Here is a 22,905-nt window from a genome sequence, read left to right as displayed (position 1 = left end):
AATGAACACATTAAGAATTCTATTTTCTAAACTAATTTTAACTTCAATACTGAAGGTGAACCTCTCTATTATGAAATTGTGAAGGTGACCATAGTTTGGCATAGGTTTCCGCTTTCATTTTCGCACCATCTATAACATGAAACTAGATAAAAGGAACACACATGCATCCTGCTTTGGCAACTTGATTGCTCAATAAAAATGTGTATAACTTATGGTTGTAATGTGTTTCATACAAGGACAAAGCAAATGACACTAAACATTAGAGTAAATAATTCCCATATAGATTCAACCCTATTGAATTATAAGCATATTCTCTACAACCTTAAATGTTTTTTTTCATATGTAATTCAAAATTTTCACCTCTATTAGGGTGCTCCAACCCTTATACAAAAGATATTTACATTGTTCCCTACTTTATGTCTTCATAAGCATGATTAGAACTTCTACATTTTTATCAAAATATCCCTATCCTATACCTATCTAGTCAATTCTTGATACATACATGAAAACAAAGATGAGTGTGATAGCTTTAAAAAATGTGAATCCCATTAAGAGCTCTCTTGTTGTGCACTACAACAACCTATTGTCAGTTGTAGCTAGATTTTGATGCAACATTAGAACTTGAAGATATTTCCTTTGATTCTATTTTATACCAGTAGCCAACAACTTTACTTTCCCAGGATCCTCTCCTTATCACTTTTTCCTCGCACTTAGTTTTCATCTACAGAAACAAATAAACCTCTAGGCTAAATAGCCCAAGTTGGGGGTTAGTTTTTTTATCACCTTGTCTTCTATTCAATGGCTTTATCTTACATTTGATGTTCCTGTTATTGTAGCAAAGATGAAGATAGAGTATTCGTCCGAAAACCATATACAACTATATATGTGTAATGTTTTTCTCTTTGTGGCCACTATAATTTTGCACTTCACATTAGTGTTTTGATCCATTATATGAGGTCAAAGTACCAATCGGAGTATGAGAATATAACTTTTTGAATTTTACTCCTTATCCATGCCCAAAAACTGATATGGCCTATACATAATATTTCCTCTACGTCAGCCCTCCCATTTCTAAATATAATGCCATTTCTTTGATTCCATATACACCATAAAATGGCTATCCACATCCCCCTCCAAATCATGTTCCCTTTCTAACTTAATTTTGTTAGGTAGAATTGTTTGAAGTGAATCCTCACCTAATTATGGTATATATTACTGACTCCTACCTAAACATCACACATATTCCATACTGTCCTAGCTATCTTACACTCAAAAAATAAGTGATTAGTTTTTTCCACACTTTCCCCATACATAAGATATAGATCATTTTCCAAATTACAACCTCTCTTTTTTAGATTTTCTTTAGTGGCCACTCTATTAAGCATTACTTTCCAAGCAAAGTGTTGTGCAAATGTTAATACCTTCTCACTCCATAATGTTGCAAACAAAACAATATCTTCCCTACTACAACTATCGTTCAACTTCCTATAGGAATATTTAATCATGTATACTTCTTCCTTTTCACCTCCCCACACCCAAATGTCTTCCATTTCTAAATTTAGAGTAATTCTTGAGATTTGTTACATGAATGTAAACACTTATGGTTTTTCCCGCTTAAACCATTGTCGCATCAAAGTCATGTGCCACTCCCACTTGTTTTTCCTCCATTATGCTACCTCCCATAAGTTGACATGTTTGCTATTTAAGTTGGCGTATAGTCTAGGGTATGAATACATGAGTGACATATCATCAAGCCATTTATCTTAGTTCCTGAACCAATTTTCCATTGCACATTATTATCAAACCATGTTTCTTCTCTAGAGTTGCAACTTTTTCTTAGATCTTTCCACCACCAAGATTCATTATTATGATTTTTGATACCATTTAAACTTTTCCAAGACCATACTTTGACTCTAATATATCCTTTCACAACCTTATTTTTTTGTTCCTAATCTCCACTTCCATTTACCTAATAGAGTAGTATTAAACATATTTATATCTTTATTCCCCAATGCACCTTCTTCCTTATTTTTGATATAATTTTTCCCATTGCCCAAGCTATTTTTCTGCCCTTCGCTCCCCATCTTCACAATAATTTGCTTTGTAGTTTCCTAATCTTTTCACACACAGGATGACATCTTGAACATAGACATGTAGTACAAGAGCAACGCTGTTAAAACTGATTTAATTGGACAGACTCTCCCAAAATAGGATAAGTGTTAGAAATATTTTAATATAATTTAAAAAATAAATAATTAAAATAAAAATTCTACTATTACTCATGTTTTTATAGACCTTTAATTTATGGGTTAATGTGTTTTATGGCTAACGGCTATATTCTTATTAAACTTTACTGCTTTGTCTCCTTTTGCTACCTATAAATACCACCTAGGTGCATGGGAAAAAACAACAAAAAAGACAACAAACATTAGAGTTTTTCTCTGAAATGTTCTTCTTTTCTTCTCTATATTATCTTTAAGACAATGATGTTCATAAGGTTCGGAGATCCTTCGCTGCACTCGATCGATCTGACGGGTTGTTGTATCTTGGGAGAGAAACGCATATGATTTGAAACACATATGATTGTATATTTGTTTAGCCTTGTGCAGTAGGGGCGTTTTCTCTCTAAGATAGCGCTATGCGTGCCTCAACCCAGGATATTTCTACTTTTTACCTTTTATCTTTTATTTATTATTGTTATTATAATTGTTGATCTCTGATTAATATTCATTGTTTTATATATTGTCCTAGTATTATTATTTATTTAATAATAATTATTATATTATTTCATATTTATATTATTATTAGTATTATTTGAGTCATCATTTTTTAACAATAAGTGCGTACCTTTCCATTTTGTTAGTCTTCTTTTGATTTTGTTTACCACTGGTTGCCAAAAAGGTTGTTTCCTTGGGTTTCCTCCCACATTCAAACGGTATGATCATAACTCCACATTTTAAGATTGTGATAACCTTGTTATTTCACTATTATCCATCCCTATTCCACAAATTTTACTCTTGTGGAAATTTACTCTCAATCCTGATGTTAATTCAAAATTTATGAGGATACTTTTAATTACCATTATATTTATAGTATTTGGTTTCTAAGTGAATAAGGTATCATCTGCAAACTGTAGCATATTCATAGTAATATCTTGTTTCCCTACTTGTATTCCATCTAGCAATTGTTTTTTCACTACTTGTGTAACTATCGCAGCTAGACCTTTTACAACTATGATGAATAGGGAGGGTGTCAATGGGTCTCCTTGTCTAAGTCCTCTTGTTGGTCTAAATTCTTGAGTGGGGCCACATGATTATCAATTTTAGGTATTAGAGCTATAAAAGATGCATTGCATCCCTTTGGTATACATTCCTATTTTTGGAAATCACTAACAACATGTATAATGTTGTTTTTAATGAGCTTCTAATGTTGTTTAATGAATCCAAAATTAAAACCGTTCGGTTCGGGACTCTTTGTGCTTTCACATTGCCATACAACCCCTTTTATTTCATCCTTTGTAATACTACATGTCAAAATCATTTTATCCTCTAAAGATATACTTGGAAATCAATATTATCTACCCTAACATCCTTGTTTGTTGTTTCTGTCAGTCTTCCCTAAAAAAACTTCCTAACTACTTCTTTAACAACCTTTGGTTCCTCACACAATTGCCCTAAAGTTTTCACTCCATTAATGTCTAAGGCCACAAGATTATCAATTTTAGGTATTAGAGTTATAAAAGATGCATTACATCCCTTTGTAAGGATGGCAAAGCGGGCCAGCCCGACCCGTTTTGGTCCGCCCCGCAGTTTAATATCAGGTTCACTTTTTTGGCTCGCCCCGTCTCGTAGGTTGACCCACATTTGTGATGAGAGAAATATCTTTTTCTTGTGTTGAGCAAATAAATTTTTTTTTATTTTTTCATAATAATTGATATTAATTTTCTATCGAAATAATTTCAATTAGTTTACTTTATCAAAGATAAGAAAAAGAACAACGAAGATTATAGCTAAAGTACAATAGTAACATGTCACCTTACAAGACATGTACCTAAAAATGCATAAAAAGATATTTTATATTCAATAACTAAAATCATTATCTTATATACAATGATTATACATAAATGTAATAATAACAATAATAAAAAATAAAATAAAAGGAAATTAAAGAAACAACGTGATGAATGATGTGAGAACTAAAAAAATTAGAACACATAATTTTGTAAGCAGGCCAGCGGGCCAGCCCGCCCTGCCTCGCCTTTAGCCCACTCGGGCTGTGAACCTATGTGGGGCGGGCCATTGCGGGCTAGCGGGTTCAATATCTTAGTCCGACCCGTATTTTTTTGTGTGGACCTACGAGCCAGCTTGCCTGGCTTGCCCCGAATTGCCATCCCTATCCCTTTGGTCTAAATTCCTATTTTTGGAAATCATTAACAACATGTATAATGTCGTTTATAATGAGCTCCTAATGTTGTTTAATGAATCAAAATTATAACCGTTTGGTTTAAGACTCTTTGTGCTTTCACATTGACATACAACCTTTTTTATTTTATCCTTTGTAATAATACATGTCAAAATCATATTATCCTCTAAAGATGTAGTTGGAAATCAATATAATCGATCATAACATCCTTGTTTGTTGTTTCTGTCAGTCTTCTCTAAAATAGCTCCCTAACTACTTCTTTAACAACCTTTGGTTCCTCACACAACTGCCCTAAAGTTTTCACCCCATTTTCCAATTTGTTATTAATCCATTCTATGTCTCTATCCCCCTATATTGCATAACACTTGTCTTTATTTACCAATTATAATTTTGTTTCTTGTAGGCACACCATTTCTATTCCTTCATTAGTTATTTCTTGTTGTAGGTACCTCTACTTCACTAGTCCTCATAATCCCCTTATATTTAGACTTAGGATTTTCATATATGGTTATTCAGGCCCTCCCCCTATCTTTTTTTTTTCAGTACAACATCCCTTTGCTCTAAGTCTTGTATTTTTTTTTCATTATTATGTTATCTTCATCACCGGAAAAAAGTAATTCCTATTTGTTCACTAATTTCCTATATTTTACATGCCCCTGTATTTCTATTCATTAGCTAGTATATTCTATTAAAATTCTTAATCGTAGTATCAAACATTGTTTTGCTTAAAGCATGTATGGCTAACCTAGTTTTTCGATATTGTAGTGCTTCGTTCCCCTTTTCTATTTGCATTGTCGAGTTCCCTTTTGGTTTGGTGCTTGTTTCTCCTACCCAAAATTGCCTTCTTTTTTGGAATGATTTCGTGTTCAAAGATGTTTCCTTAAAGAGCACCATAGGATTTAAGTTTCCTCGATCACATATAGCTTATTTTTGCTTGCCTCGGTTAAAGCCATTTTCGGATTCTTTTTCCTTACTTTGTATTGTTGCCTTCTTCCTTTGATTTGCGTTGTGAATTTGTGTGATTGCTTGTTGCAAATCGGAGTCCTCATTCTTGTGCCCTAACTCCATTTTCTCTTCTAACTATGCCACCAAAGGCTTATTTATGTTATTTGTATTGTCCATGTGAATATAAGAAAAAAAAACAACAGTTAGACAAACAAAAACTTCACCTGCAACAAATAAACACATTCATCAACATGGAAGTGACTTGTACTTCCTTCATTCTTCAATGACATTGAACCATTGCACAAGCTACCCACCAAATATTCATAAACTAATCCACCCCAATTATATTTTCCTATATTGTGTAAATCATCAACAATGCGAAAAATAATGGGGAAGACAGTTCCATTTCTATTTGGAAACAAGAACTCAAAGATTCCTAACAATAGGTAAAGCCTACAAAAGTCTTCTATACCACCCACATCTTCATCAAATTTCAAAACAATGTCATATATCATTTTAAGAATAACTTTTCCATGGGGAAAAAACTTTCTACACGAACTGTCTACCACCTCATCATACAAATTAAATTTTAATACCATTACTCTTAGCCCTAATCCTAAACAGACATCTAATAAATTAAATTCAACTACCTCTTTGCCAAGATCAAATCCACCTCTCCTTTCAACCCATTTACCACATAGCAACGCTAAGAGGTTCCTACTTATCTTCACTAAATCCTTTAACACCGTAAACCACCAAAAGGGTGTACCTTTAATACACCGCCGTTGTTCCTCACTTAGTCTTTCATTCACAGCACCAATAAATCTCAACTTGTAGGAATGACGAAAACATATATGCAAATACAATAACAAAGTAAGGAGATCAAATGAGACAAATTAAATCCAGATACAAAAACGTTTATACCTTGTTATCCTCGTTGCATTAACCAATTTCTCCTACTTTACTTCCCATTTTGCACTCCTATGCCCAAGGAAAGTAAATAAATTCACAAAATACACAAAAAAGTACGCCAACACATGAAACAACCAAACACAAACACTATACTTACATGCAGAACAAAACCAAATCTGGTCCTACCACAATGAAACCAAGTCGAGACCTTTTCTACATCAACCTTCTCCTTCTTTCAGCCAAAGGAAACAAACTCAAGCTACCAACACGAAACCTTTTTTACATCATATCACCGAACAGAGGAAGGGTCACAAATTTCTGTTTTTCGTACCTTCTCATTTTGCTCTGTGACAAAGGCAACCCACTTGTCGAACACTGCTTTGGTGGTGATGGTGGCCACTCTCTCTAGAATGGTGAAGTTTTTTTAATCAACCTTGCACTTTTCTCTAACGAATGAAAAAGGAGCATGCTATGGTGATGGAAGCTTCAAGTGTGTTTGGATTTGGGAAACCAATTTTCTCTCTTTTAATTTTTGGCTCAAACCACATGTGCGTCAAGTTCTCCTTTTGGTTTTAATTAAATTTTCAATTAAAGTTTAAATGCCACGTGGGCCGGTGTAAAAAATGAGTAAACTTTTGGTGTTCAAATATCATTTCGTATATTAAAAGTGTCAAAATCTTTATATAAATGTATACATTTTTTAAGTATATCAAGTATATAAAAAAAATTGGGGTCAAGATACATCATAACGTGGTTATCGAAAATTCAACTCTTCACCATGTGCACGAAAAATATGTTTTCTGTGAGAGACAAATGTAAGACCCGCAGAATTTAATTAATTAATTAAATAATTAATTAATAAATACAGGTGGGAAGATCATTTGACATTAATTTTGATTGGTATGACGTGGAAAAGTACTAGCTCAAGTGGTTGAGAGTACTTTATTGTATGAGAGGACTTGGGTTCAAGTCTTATGTATGCCAATATGTGTTATTTAATTGTTATTGTTTTGATAATATGTTTAACCATGTTTCTTATGAGATAATGATTGAATTGTATTAGTTGGCAAGAAACATGAATTGGTATGATGGTTTGGCATTGGCTTAGCATGTGCATTGGATAACTGTACTCTGTTAATTGATGAACTTCTGCGTTTCTGGAATTTTTCCCGAAACTGCTTAGCGGGTGATGAATCACCGCCAGGCAAGACGTTGATTTTGTGCTGGTTTTGGGTTCTGAAGAAGAACCGCCTGACGGTACATTCCCGACCGCCAGGCGACGCATGAATTGTGCCCAGTTTTGGATTTTCTGTTTGAACTGCCTGGCGGGGATGCATTTTTGTCAGGCGACACGAATCATTTTGGCTCTATTTTGATTATTTTGGGGTTTCTGGGGAGATTTTGTCGGGGGAAAACCAGGGTAATTCGTTGGAGGATGGTTTCATGTTGAATTGCCTTCGGATTTCATGTTATGGATAGTTAATTCGAATGAAACAGTGTTAAGTTGGGAAACATTGAGGGTTTTGCTAATAAATGATTTAGGGACGAAATTTTAAGGAAAATTGTGGGGATTACTTGAACGAATACGTTGAGACGAGATTCGCATGTTGGGGGACTGTGTAATGGAACAAAAACCATAGTTATGTATAAGACTTAAGGGTCGCAGAGCTTACGAGAATGGGAGTTCCTGGAGATTTCAAGAACCATCTTGCGGTTCGTAGGATGTCGCCAGGCATCGTATCAGAGGGGTAAGATTGAGTGTTTGATGAGTGGTGGGAGTCATGTGAGGTCTGATGTGAAAAAATGGTATGATCGAGAATTGAGTGGAAGTGGCCTAAGCCAGAAAATCGTGGTTAAAAGTTTATACAGTTTAGAATATTGCATATGAGTGATTAGGAGATAAGTGATGGTAAAATAGTATTGTGGAAGGATAGTTAAATATATAGTATTAGACACTAAATTGTAAAGGATTGTTGAGATGGGTATTAGGTATTTCAGCGCATGTTTATGTGCAAGTTACTAAGGCAAATTTGGGTTGTTAGTTATGGAAAATAACAAGGCATTGAGACACATGATTAGTAATGTTAGTACTAGACTATGAAGAGGACTCTATAATAGTGGTAATAGGCTTGGCAACAACTTACTGATAAGGAATCAAAGAGCAATCATAAGATGAGAAGGAAGAAGCTTAATTTTGCAATTGATTAGGTACGGTTGTAAAGTTAGGGAGTGATGATTGAGCCTCACTATTGTTGGTAGCCACGAAGTATAAGATGATGGGAAGATAATCAGATTAATGTGATGTAAGCAAATGTGCCTGGACTGTAGTAGAAACCAGAATTTTCGCAAACACTGTCATGGTGCCTGGAGGTGATGTGCGAACCACCAAGCGATAGCGTTGATCCAATGGGGTGATTAGACTTAAGGTGCCTAGCGATAGAGAGTGTCCGCCAGGCGATATCCGCTACAACAGTGACATCTGGAACTCGTGCGCCTGGCGGTAGGGGTAGTCCGCCAGGAAAGTAACTGCAGTATTGGTATTTTTTTGAGGCGTTTGGCGCCTGGCGGTACGTGTCCCCCGCCAGGCAGCCTGGAAGCTGATAGTGCCTAGCGGTACGTGTCGCCCGCTAGGCGATTTGGCTGCTGTGAGTCCTGGTGGTTAGGATCTGCAGGCGTGATCTACAAGGCTTGTAGTGATGCTTCAAAGGTAAGATTGTTGGGTTCCTTGAGTTGAGCTCGGGATAGGGTTTAAGCACATAGCATTCCTCAAGTTGATCTTAGAATGGCATCCCTCGAGTTGAGCTCGGGATGGCGGATGAACACGAGGAACCCTTGAGTTGAGCTCGGGTTGGCGAATGTTGTTGGTGTGAGTGTGCTGGTTGTGGCCAGTACGGATGGGTCCAAGTAGATTGCCCTCCTCAGTAAATAACTGACGAGTTTGGTAGTCTTGGGACAATACGACTTATGTTGTATTTAGGAACTCCACCTGGCGTTGCAGTGTATGATCCGTAGCAATGGTTTCCCGCACGTGCTCTGTCGGTTGTGGCCGATAGGTTTGGCAGCAAATTACCTTTGGGTAATCTCTAAAAGAGGTAGAACACGAATGATCTAGTAGTAGCCAGGTGATGAGAATTAAAAGAATGGAAACTCTCTGGGATGATTGTGTTGTTTATATATATATATATATATATATATATATATATATATATATTTGATGTATATGTGTGTACAAATTTTGTATGTTTTAATTGTTAAGCTCACCCTATCTACTTGTGTTTGACGATGATCGTGTACACGATACACGTGAGCAGATGTTGTGGATGCAGGTGGTGATGGTGAGGCCTAGCCGCGGAGCGGGGATATCATGGGATTTTTATGTTTATGTTTCTATCTTCGATTTGAAATAAGTTGTAAAGGCTCATGGCCTATTTTGACTAAACTTTTAGTTTTGTAATTATGGATATTTAGTAAATTAATAAAGTTTTAAATTTCCTGTTTCGGGAAATGAGAATTTTTCATGCGAGATATTATAAATTTTATATTTCTTTATTATATTAAAAATCTGTAATATCCTGACGGGATGTTACAACAAAACTTAGTCCATTGATTTTTCCACTTTGAAGGGAATTAATTACCCATAATTCATTGAGATTTCCCAAATAAAAAAATTATTAATTATCGATATATATATATATATATATATATATATATATATAAATTAATTCTAGCAATGAATTTTAGAATATATATATATATATATATATATATATATATATATATTTATATTATTTGATGTTTCAAAGTCAGAACTTGAATAATTTTATTATGAAACTTTGGGGTATAAATTACTCTTTCATGATAATATTCAAAGCTAAACTTAACTACATGATGGTTTTAATAAATATCAATTTATATAATTGTACAGTTTCTGAATAAATAAACCATTCTTTCATAGATTGTTTAATGCCAAACTTTGAATATGGTATGGACTTGTTTAAAGTTAAACAGATAAACTTTCTTTTGCCTGATGCTGGGCGTTCGCTCAGCCGTTTCCAAGTGTTTGATCTTTTGTCTCTGAGAGACTCTTTCCTTTGTAAAGGTTCCTCTTTTGAGTTTTTTTCGATTTCTTAGCTTTTCTTCTCCCTCCACTCCTTTTAGAATGTGTGTGTATATATATAACTTCTTCTCTATTTTCTCAGTGACATGTTTTTCATTCTTACTTTTGGCTTCCACATACAACCTTTTGTATTCTTGTTTCTCTCAAATAATATACAATTTTCTCTCATCTTATCTTTGACATAAAGTTTATTATAAACTTCGAATATGGTATTTTGAATGATATTGATTTCGTTGGGGGTAGAAAAAGAGGTAAATCTATTATCTTTATCTATGAAATACCGATACTTCAATTTATGTTACGTATCCGTATCAGACACGTGTCTGTATTTGTTACTTTAATATATTTTACCGATACTTATCAGTAAAGTATCTAATTTATAAAGGAACAATAATTTTATGATGACAATAATTTATAATTTTTTATATTGACAACTTTAATACCTATGATTTTGATTTTGATGCACGCGATAACAATAACATTTTTATCATGTTTTTAAAAATTATTGTACACTTTTCAATATGCAAATATCACGTATCATATCCTATTATTTTTAAAATAAATGTATCTGGACATCGAATACTTGTCATATCCGATACTCGTATGTGTATGATAGATCTTCGTATTTAATGTTAAAACTGATGTCAAACTATTGAATTCAAATTTCATTGTTCTTTGTATTTATTTAGTAGATTTTTTTCTCGAAGCATTCATCAAATCTTTATAAAAGTGAAATTATATATTAATTTGTTGAAAATAATATAAGTGAGTTGAATAAGGTAAAAATAACAAAGTTAAACGATAAAATAAAACTCATAAATTTTTTTATTAAAAATAATATCAGGTTCAAGTCTAGGATATATAATCACTCTGTATTTTAACCTTTATAGAAAAAAAAAAAAACATGATAGCTCTTACGTGTGGATATCATTGCATTGCTGGTCAACTTTCTCGCGTATCATGATGAATAACTCACTTTCTCAGATATCATAATGCAGATTTGGAAGCATAAGGTTGTTCTTGTCCTTTCCTGAGATAACTTGAACCATTTTGTCACTCTTGGCAGACAGTAATGGCCAGCCATGCCAGTGCGCGTGTGTGAAGCCAGAAGATCATCTGTTTTCTCATGTCAAAATGGCTTTATACCCGTTTCGTTGACAAATTTTGAACTTCAATTCACCACACTCTTGCAAAGTCAAATCATACTATGTTTCTTTTTCTCTCTGATCTCAGTGAATATTCGATGAATTTGCATAGTGGCAGTGTGAATATAAATTCAGGATAGACAAAAGGTTACAGAAAGTGACCCACTTCTTCTGTCACCTTTTTATCTATGGGATTAGTGGATATCTTTATTAGCTTATTGCCCTTTAACTCTAACACCAAAAAAAAACACAAGAAAAAACCATCATTACCCTTATCTCTGCATAACTAGTTTCCAATTATACCAACTACAAAAGAATTCTAAAATACTATAGGAAAAGGTAGTTCACTTGCTCAAGATGAAACTTGCATCTTATAAAAAACTCAGTTCAAATTTTATAATTGTTAAGAAAATTTTGCTGATAGATATTCTGTAAGCATTCTCTTATGCTATGAAGTTTGTTTTGACTTTGCTAAAAGTTAGAACTCAAACAAGTTAATAATTTCTTTTAAAAGAATCATAAAATACTCTTTCTGTTGCTGAGAGTTGGTGAAGAAGCACCATTGTTACCAAATCTCTGGTAAAACTGAGAAAAGTAGAAAGGTGTGCTTACCCAATATCTGTTTAAACAAACCCACAAAAAATTCTATTATCATCACACTTTCCATGTTTGAGAAAAATATTAATAAACAAGAGTATGTGTTTTCCTGTGGTGTTGTCCAAAAAGTAAATGTTGCCGAATATTTTCTTCTGATGCGAAATTCTTAATTTTCCACGTGTAACTGCACGATTGTCGTCTGACATTTTGAACAGAGTAGCTTATTGGAACAATTTATAGTCGGATTTTATATCTCAGCACTTGAACTTGTACAATTGTTGTTCATCATTTCTTCCACCACTTCCTAGTTCTTGTATTTATACCCTGCAAAACTTGGCCTCTCTCAGCATTTTTCTGCATTCTTTTATATGGAATTAGCCTCCCAAAGCATACATACCCTTTGGACCATTTTATCTGGTGTCTAGTTATTTATGATGAAGTTCATGATCAAACGTTCAGCCATGGGTTCCATTTGCATGTGCCATTTTATTCTACCACTCACCATTGCTGTTGTTGCAACTCTAGGAGACAACACAGCAGAATCCTACTGGCTTCTGAAAATCAAATCAGAACTGGTTGATCCATTAGGAGCTCTGAGAAACTGGTCTCCAACAACTCATTTTTGTAGCTGGAATGGAATAACATGTGAAGTTGATCAGGCACATGTGGTAGGCCTTAATTTGTCTGGCTCAGGAATATCAGGTTCCATTCCAGGTGAGTTCAGTCACCTAATTTATCTTCAAGCACTTGATTTGTCTTCAAATAACCTCACAGGCTCAATCCCTTCTGAACTTGGACAGCTTCAAAGTCTAAGAACACTGCTTCTGTACTCAAATTATCTCTCCAGCAATATTCCTGGAGAGATAGGTAGTTTGAGTAAGTTGCAGATTCTTAGACTAGGAGATAACAGTTTGGCAGGTGAAATTCCACCTAGCATTGGCAACTTGAATGATTTGACAGTGCTAGGTGTAGCCAACTGCAACTTAAGTGGCAGCATACCTGTTGAGGTTGGCAACTTGAAGAATCTTGTGTCTCTTGATCTACAAATGAACAATCTAAGTGGATTCATACCTAAAGAGATTCAAGGCTGTCAAGAGCTGCAGAATTTTGCAGCATCAAACAACATGCTTGAAGGAGAAATACCCTCCTCAATGGGGTCTCTGATATCATTGAGAATTTTGAACCTGGCTAATAACACTCTATCTGGATCAATTCCTACCTCTTTGAGTCTTCTCTCCAATCTGACATACCTTAATTTGCTTGGAAACAAACTAAATGGTGAAATTCCTTCAGAGCTTAACAGTTTGAGCCAGCTACAGAAGCTTGACTTATCCAGAAACAACCTTTCTGGATCACTGACCCTCCTCAGTGTCAACTTACAGAATCTTGAAACTATGGTTCTGTCTGATAATGCTTTAACAGGTATTCCATATAACTTCTGCCTCAGAGGTTCTAAACTTCAGCAACTGTTCTTGGCTAGGAATAAGCTTTCTGGAAGATTTCCCCTGGGGATACTCAACTGTTCCTCAATCCAACAGGTTGACCTTTCTGACAACAGTTTTGAAGGTGAACTTCCATCCAACCTGGACAAACTGCAGAATCTCACAGATCTCATGCTCAACAACAACAGCTTCATTGGATCTTTACCTTCATCAATTGGAAATATCAGTAGCTTGAGAAGTCTTTTCTTGTTTGGAAACTCTTTCACAGGAAAAATCCCAGTTGAGATTGGAAGGCTAAAGAGGTTGAACACCATTTACCTCTATGATAACCAGATGTCTGGACCTATTCCAAGAGAGTTAACAAACTGCACAAGCTTAACTGGAATTGACTTCTTTGGAAACCATTTTTATGGCCCCATTCCAGAGACTATAGGTAAGCTAAAGGACTTAACTGTTCTCCATTTAAGGCAAAATGATCTTTCAGGTCCAATCCCACCAAGCATGGGGTACTGCAAAAGGCTTCAGTTATTGGCTTTAGCAGATAACAAGTTGTCAGGTTCCATACCCCCCACATTCAGTTACCTTTCACAACTTAGAACCATTACCCTTTACAACAACTCCTTTCAAGGACCACTACCTGATTCCCTCTCTCTTCTTAGAAACCTTAAAATCATAAACTTTTCCAATAACAAGTTCAGTGGTAATATCTTCCCTTTGACCGGTTCAAATTCTCTCACTGTTTTGGACCTGACAAACAACAGCTTCTCAGGTTCCATCCCTTCTATTCTAGCCAACTCTGGAGATCTCACCCGTCTCAGACTTGCAAACAATTATCTCACAGGAACCATTCCTTCTGAACTTGGCCTCCTCACTAAGCTGAACTTCCTTGATTTATCATTCAACAACTTATCAGGGCATGTGCCACCTCAACTCTCCAACTGCAAGAAAATTGAACACCTTCTCCTGAACAATAACAGATTGAGTGGCCAAATGTTGCCATGGCTAGGAAGCTTGCAAGAACTTGGTGAGTTGGATCTCTCATTCAACAACTTCCATGGAAGAGTTCCTGCTGAGCTTGGAGGATGCTCAAAGTTGCTCAAGCTTTCTCTCCATCACAACAATCTCTCTGGAGAAATCCCTCTTGAGATTGGAAACCTCACTTCACTCAATGTCTTCAACTTGCAAAGGAATAGTCTTTCTGGCCACATTCCATCAACAATTCAGCAATGCTCTAAGCTGTATGAGCTAAGGCTCTCAGAGAACTTCCTCTCAGGTATTATACCAGTTGGACTAGGAGCAGTGACTGAGTTGCAAGTCATATTGGACCTCAGTAGAAACCTCTTTTCTGGTGAGATTCCTTCATCTCTGGGAAATCTCATGAAGCTAGAAAGACTTGATCTTTCTTTTAACCATCTTCAAGGACAAGTTCCTCCTTCACTTGGTCAACTTACCAGCCTTCATGTGCTAAATCTCTCAAATAACCATCTTCATGGCCTCATTCCATCAACCTTTTCCGGGTTCCCACCAAGCTCTTTCCTGAATAACGACCACTTGTGTGGCCCTCCACTAGCATTGTGCTCGGAAGCTACGCGAATGAAGCTCTCAAACTCACAAGTAGCAGCAATCATAGTTGCCATTGTCCTTACTTCAACTGTGATATGCTTAGTATTATTGTATATAATGTTGAGAATCTGGTGTAACTGGAAAAAGGTAGCCGTTTCAAGTGAAGATAGTGGCATGGTGGAACAGAAGACAAGAAATGGAGAGTACTGGAACATGAATTCCCCCGAGCTGTTTTCTTCACCAGATATACAAATTTCAGCTGCACCTTGCATTTGTAATCTCAAAATTGATGCATCAGCCAGGGACAATACCTTGGTTAGATAAAACCTACTTCTGATAGTAGTTTTGTTTTTTCTTAGTTCTCGTATAGTTTTCTCTTTTTTCATTTGAAAGATGTAATAGATGGCTATATGCTGCTGTTTTCATAATGTATAGCACCCAATCATGCATAGTTTCAAATTTTATACATTTACAAAATAATGTTGACAAATCACTTTGGAACAGTATCTTACTATGTAGTCTCATTATCTTCAACCAAAAAAATTAAACTCAAATTTGGATTCCTAACATTCGCTAACATAAGAAAATTTGTATGTGAATATTTGATGTGTCTTCGAAAGAATTGAATAAACACAGTTGAGTGCATAGGAAAGGTGTTGTCGTTATGCTGTCCTTCAACAAAGTCCTTCATCTCATCTGTCAACTTCAAAGGAAGTAGTTAGGCACAAAAGATGTTGAACAAAAACTATGTCATTTCATTGTTGTGCTCTCATTCAGCAAGACTTGGTATGCTTATCTCATTCTTGTTTTCACCACCACTTGTCACTCAATTTGACAATGAGTTGATCAAGTTTGAGTGATTGGTTTTTCTCATCCACCTTTGAAATTGCATGCACTGTGCTGTAACAGTGAGATAGATACTTGTTACCCATTCACACGTTTTCTCCTAAGAAAATATTTTTTAATAATTAAATTTTGATAATTTTCTATTACAATATAAAAATACATATTTTAAATAATTTTTTCATTTTCTTATTTTTTATTTTTTTATATTCTAAAACTACTTGATAAATGACACGTTAGATCGAAAGTGAAAGTTATCATAATTTAATTGTCAAAATATCTATGTTCTACAAATAAAAATACGTGTAGAAGTAGAAACCGTGCGTATAATAATATTTTTTATTAGTTGTCAAAATTTAGTTATGAAATATATGATTAAAGTTGAAGTCTATTACTATCAAAATAATATAAGAATTGAAGGGTCACTACAAGAAAATTGCAATTTTGCTCTCTCTCTATGCATGGGTTGCATTTTTATATCATATAATTGCATTTTTATAGTTGCATAGGAGAAGTGGTTTTGGTCCTCGAATGCGAAAACTATCATGATGGATGGATTCTTAATAAGATGGAAGAATATAAATATAAATATATATATATATATATATATATATATATATATATATATATATATATATATATATATATATATATATATATAATCTTATGACTTTGAATGATTCAAATCCAGATACTTGAAAAACAATAACATTAAATAAAAGAATTGATTGAAATAGTTCGATTTATATAAGTTATATATCGATATTTGCTAAAATTTGTGTGATTTTCATAAATTAGTTTTCATAAAGATTTATAAGATGTTTATAATTTTTGAGTTTATATATTTTGTATTATTTGTATGTTGAAGACAATCTTCCAAAAGAATAATATATTTTTTTAGTTAAGAAATAATTCTAAACATCATGTTTGTAAATAAGTTTAGTTTTAATTTTGATAGATTTATGCTTATTATTATGACTTTTAAGATAATTTTTTTATCATGTAGTTTGAAATATACTATTGAAATATATATTTAAGAATATTATTTGTTATGCATTCAATCATATTTCCTTTTTTCCATTAATATTTATTTGATTTTAATTCTATTGTAATTGAGTTAATGGAATATAAAAAAATTCTTATAAACACATATTACATACGAATTTATTTCGTGAATAATGTTTTTATCAATTATATACGGATGTATTCCGTATGTAACATTACACACAAAAATATTTTTGTACGTAAATTTATCGATGTTTGTTTTATATATGGATTTTTGTTCGTATGTAATCTGTCAAAATTATTTAATTACATACACATTTAAAGCTTTACGTATGGATTTTGTCCGTACTGTAGTGTGTCGTAATAATACGTGTAATAATTCTTTTTATTAGAAGTGGACGTAAAACCGAACATTTAATCTCTCATCAATTACAGCACTACATATAAGCAACTTTATCCAAGTATTATTCATAAAACAACTCAAAGCTTCATTTATTTATATCTTTCATAAAAATCTGCTAAATTAACCCCTATCCTGTATTAAGAATATCCAAGTGGACGTTGGCTTATTAAGAAGAACCAAACTCTTAAACACTTGATTGAACGTCTTCTATTCTTGAAGTCTGAACATCCTATAATATTAAAATTATTGATCACATATTAATAATTAAAGTTATCGATTAAATATCTATCGATAATAAAAATTCTGAAATTCATTTGTAATTTCGTCAATAAATTTATTTTATTAATGGATTTTTACCTATCAATAAAATTTATCGGTAAATATAATTTTTTTTGTAGTGATTTAGTATATAATATTGGAATTATGAGATTTTTTATTTAAATTTTAAATAATTTCTAGATAGTGATAGTTGTAAAGTCCATTTATTTTCTGTCCTAATAATTAAGGGGCTGCTCCAATCTGTTGGGCCTAAGGCCGGCCCATGAGGTGCCCAAAACCACCTAAACCAACCCTTACACCCTATTCTGCCAATTTTTAGAGAAAATTGTTCCCCTACACTCTTGCAGTTGGAAACGTAGAGCTCTGCTAGGGCACCACCAGAGCAACCGCTGCTTCACTCTAAAGTCTCATCCGGGTAAGTTGAACTTAGACTTTACCCTTCCCTTTTCATTCCAGGGCGTTAGTCTTTGTTTAGAGTCGAATCTAAAACCTTATACTTTAGTAGTGTGCGTTTGTTTTCCAGTTTTACTGCACTGGTTTGTGTTGCCGTACTCCCCTATTCTCAGTGGACTTCTGTGCTAGCATTTTTAACTCCACTCGAGGTAAGGGAAGCTAGGATTCATGTTTTTAATTCACTTTTTGCATGCCTTGGTTCTGCTTCGTGTTTCTGGTGATAGTATGTTGCTCATGATAGTGTGAAAATGCTTTGGGTGTTGTTGTGAATGAGTTCCTGGTTGAATATGCGTGGAACAGTGGGGGAGAACTGATATTCTCGCCTAAGCGAGCTCATCTCGCCTAGGCGAGAATAGCAAGAACTCGCCTAGTTTTCTGCTCGAGTGCTCGCCCAGGCGAGGGGCTGTATTTTTGAGCGACGAACTGTCTCGCTCAGGCGAGACAGCCTTGCCTAAGCGAGAGCTTGCAAAATCTTCCAGGGGCACTGTCGCAGTCTCGCCTAAGCGAGAGTCTGCAGCTTGAGTGAGAGCACTCCTCTCGCCTAAGCGAGGGCTCCCAGCTTGAACGAGACCTAGCTTGAGTTCTTGTTGTTCTTCATTTCATGAATGTTGTTGGTTATTTGATTGGCTGATTCACTGATTTATTATATAAAGGGAATGGATATGCATGTACTATGTATGTTATGGATGGGAACTAATGAGTTGGTAATGAACTTGGCATGAGATATGATTGATGGTTGGTTAATTATACGAAATGAAATGTTAATGGTATGCATAGGAACTTCATGATTGGTTGATAAGGTATGAGTAAGGTTTGAGTAGGACGTAATCCCATGACCCTTGTAGCGGGGGCTCGTGGTGGTGCCTCATCATATGGACATAATTTCGTGGGCCCTTCTAGGGGGAGTTAATTCCATGAACCTCGAGGTGAGAGTTCATGGTGGTGCCTCAACATCAGGACGTAATTCCACGAGGGTAATGTTGTGGTGCCTCAAGACTAAGATGTAATTCCACGAAGGCCTCGTGGTGGTGCCTCATGTAAGGATGTAATTCCATGAAGGCCTCGTGGTGATGCCTCACTGCCAGGACATAATTCCACGGTCTCGTGGTGGTGCCTCAATACGCGTATCCGGATAGTCTAGCCTTGGAGTCTTAAATGGTTCGGTATCCCTTGTGTGGTTTCCCGTTATTTATGCTTGACTATGTGATTGAATATTGAGTGCTATGATATAAGAATCTTTTACACTAGCTTACCCTTCTATTTGCTTGTATGTTTATGTGTGGGTGTTTCTCCTTTGCGATGATCATCAATTCTATTGATGTGAGCAGATGTGAGAGCCCGTGGCAGTGGTAATGACAATAAGGATGCTGCAGCTTGATGGTTATGGACTGATTTTGGGCTCTCTATGGAGCCCTTCGTTGAAGAAATGTTATTAGTTAGATTTCTCTTGTCCTGGACAAGAGCTTGTGCTACTTTTAATTTATTATACGTACGTTAGGCAGTGTGATGCCTTTTTTCTTTTGTTATGAGTATGTTTGGGGTACTGTCTACCTTCATATCCCAATTTTCGCACTCTTTGGATATTTATGTATGGGGCGTTTTATTAAATTGGATTTATCTATTTAATTGGGACGTTACATTTATGGTAATAGAGAGGTCGTTCCTTAGGATCTATGGTCTAGTGTGCCTGCTTAGCTACCATTGTGGCTTGTGTGTTGCTAGCTAAGTTCTCATCTAACCAAGTTTAACTCCTGTTTTTCTTGTGTGCCAGTGACATGGCACCTCCGTGTAAGACCCGGGAAAAATTAAATAGTTATTTAATTAATTATTTAATTAGGACGGGTAATGAGAATATTCAAAGTAATAAATGTGGAGAACTATGACATGGAAAAGTACCAGCTCAAGTGGTTGAAAGTACTTTATTGTGTGTGAGGACTTGGGTTCAAGTCCTATGTGTGCCACTTGGGTGTTATTTAAATTATGCATTTTTGTGTGTTTATATATTGAATGCGTATGGATGATGATAAATCCTTAAAATTGTGGGAGTCATCATGAAATTTCGATTGGTTGAATGGTTTTGCCTTGGTTTGGTATGTGCATGAGAGTGGGTTCAAACCTTGGTGAGAACTAAATGATTTCTTTTTGCCAAATTGTATTTCTGCATGGAATTTGAAAGGGGCAGCGTAACCTAGTCGTTTAAGGGGCTGAAAAATCAGATTGAATGATCTACCCAATGGTTATTAAACCCTTTTTAAATAATTTTCGTTTTGGAAAGTGAATGAGTGAATAGGTTACCCATAAGCCAAGAGAGAGAGGGAATTAGTGAAAGGAGAGGTGCTGTGGTACATGGGGGGACTTTGGACAGAAGTTTTGGTGGGTTTAGGATTGAAAACAAAGGGAAAGTAAGGAGAAGAACTAACGTGGGAGTGTGAGTAAGGGCAAGGAAATTTCGATTGGAGCGCACACACATTGATTCGTAAAGTGAAGCAAATTCCAGGTTAGGGGAGTTGTTTTCTTGCCTTTTTGATTGTAATTGAATAACTGCGCGATGCTTTGACTCATAGCATGATCACTGCGTCATTTCTGCACTGTTGTATTGAGGTTTCTGGATTTTTCCAGAAATCGCCTGGCGGTTCATTCCCTACCGCCAGGCGGCACATCAGGTTTGCTGTGTTATTCTTGTTTTGGTATGATCCGCCTGGCGGCTATGAATTTCTGCCAGGCGACGCGACACTGTTCGCGTTCTATTTTCGTGATTTTGTGAATGTATGTATGAGAACCATTATGGATTCTGAAATTGATTTGTATAACTTTTATTGGAGAACTTGAGGGTCTGAAATTGATTGAAATCGTTGTATCTCAGTGAATGTAAGTGATGGGAATGAGTACTAGAAAGAGGGTGGACACTGTAGTAGGTATGAATAAGCCTGGTTTGTGCAGGTACTGATGCTCCGCCTGGCGGCAAGCAAAACGCCGCCAGGCGATAGCGTGGTCAGGGGCAGTGCTACGAGCTTTTTGGAAATAGAAACTGAGGGAGGATTTGGAGTGTGTGAGGTTTACGATAATTTGAAAAGGGACGAAGTACTATGATGATCAACTGTAAGGAGAGTAGTTTATGATGTTGGATGGGTTATCAAAGGTAGAAAGGGAGAAGGGAAATTGTAGTAAGAGATCCGGTAGGGAAAGCATAATATTTGTTTACGTGTGACTGGATAGGTACCGGATATGACGTACTGATATTAGGTAATAATTGAGGATATATGCACTATGGGATGAAAATTAGTCATGTTGTAAATTGTTTGGGATTAATGTCATAGGTACTGGAGGAAATATGGATGGATATGATTATGCATGAGAAAGTATGGGGGAAGTACTCTAAGAGTAATGGCAGCAGAGTTTTGGTTATGACAGTGTAGGATGCTTGATAGCGTGAGTGAAGATATTGAACTGTTGACTGTGTTTGTAGATATGAATGAAGTTGTTTAAGAGGTTAATGCTCCGGTATTGTGAAGACTTGAATCGATGGTTTGGACAGGGTACGGTTTGGGTGCTTGATACTTGTGATAGTGGTAGACTAACCATAATGAGTATTCTATAGAGGGGTCTTTATTTGGGTACTTGGAATCGAGTCACGTAGTAAATTAGATTGATTGAGACTTTAAAAACCAGAGGGGGTTCTGCTACTGATACGGCGCCTGGCGGCACGGGTAGGTGCGCCAGGCGGTGAGACTAGCGTCAGGGGTCTCTGTATTGTTGGGCGCCTGGCGGCACGGTGTGCTCCGCCAAGCGGTAACGAGAAAATAGTGGGTCTGGGGAGGCGCTGGCGCCTGGCGGTGAGTGAATACCGCCAGGCGTTCTGGAGCATTTTCGCCTGGCGACGTGTGGGCCGAGCCAGGCGGAGACGCTGTTGTTCTTTGCTTCCTGGTGTGTTGTTTGACTGACAATGATGCTTTGCTTGGATCGGGAGATGCTGTGCCATGAGCGGGTAGGTTCATGGATGGTGTGACATGTGATGATATGAGCGGGGAGGTTCATATCAAGTTACTCTCACGTGGGGATACGAGCGGGGAGGTTCGTATGTTCCGTGCTCACGTTGAGAGATGCCACGTGCGGGGAGGTACGGGGGCTGGTGGATCACATGTGTTGGACTACGGGCGGGTAGGTCCGTAGAGCAGGACTACGAGCAGGGAGGTTCGTAGAGGCAGGACCACGAGCGGGCAGGTTCGTGTGAGCATCAGATTTCCGAGTCCAAGGCTAACCAATTGTATGATTTGAAGACTGTTAAGTCTTGGGGTTAGGGTCTTGGCCAAGATTTATAGATAATGATTAAGATGGGTAAATGATCTATCTTGTGTTTATATTCTTGTTATTTTATTTTCTCAGCTCACCCTTTCTGTTTGTGTGTGGCGATGATCGTGTAATTCGTTACACGGGAGCAGATGTTGATACAGGTGGTGCTGAGGATGCGCAGATGGCGGAGTGAGGGCTAGCATGGGAGGAGTGCTAGGGTTTTTATAAATTGTAATTTATATTTTTTAAATGCAAATTTTGGGAACTTGTAACTTTTTATGAATTTATTTATGAGTTTTGGCGCGCTATCTTAATAAATTGAAATTTTCCCGCATTGGAATTTTTATCGAGATGGCCATTAAAGCACTTATTTATTTTAATATTTATTTTTAAGTAACAATCCCTAGGGATGTTACACTCCGCGTAGGAACTCTCAGTTTTCTCAGGACGACGCACCAGATATCGCCAGGGCGATAGAAGCTATGGTGG

General features: G+C 36.0%; 1 protein-coding gene across 1 annotated transcript; it reads left to right on the top strand.

Annotated features, from left to right (window-relative positions):
• The first annotated feature begins 12,334 nt into the window (after positions 1-12,334).
• Positions 12,335-15,637, top strand: LOC114162147 (LRR receptor-like serine/threonine-protein kinase GSO1). Its single transcript, XM_028045936.1, has one exon. It carries the CDS (start codon positions 12,570-12,572, stop codon positions 15,465-15,467), a length of 2,898 nt encoding a protein of 965 aa, XP_027901737.1. The 5' UTR covers positions 12,335-12,569; the 3' UTR covers positions 15,468-15,637.
• The last annotated feature ends 7,268 nt before the right edge of the window (positions 15,638-22,905 follow it).

This window comes from Vigna unguiculata, chromosome 9 (genome assembly GCF_004118075.2).
Source record: "Vigna unguiculata cultivar IT97K-499-35 chromosome 9, ASM411807v1, whole genome shotgun sequence".
Classification (NCBI taxonomy): domain Eukaryota; kingdom Viridiplantae; phylum Streptophyta; class Magnoliopsida; order Fabales; family Fabaceae; genus Vigna; species Vigna unguiculata.
Note: the sequence above shows the minus strand (reverse complement) of the source record. Positions and strands in the feature narration are given on the sequence as shown.

Excerpts from the sequence above, each read along its gene's own strand:
- LOC114162147 (XM_028045936.1), top strand. The coding sequence starts at position 12,570 with ATGATGAAGTTCATGATCAAACGTTCAGCCATGGGTTCCATTTGCATG.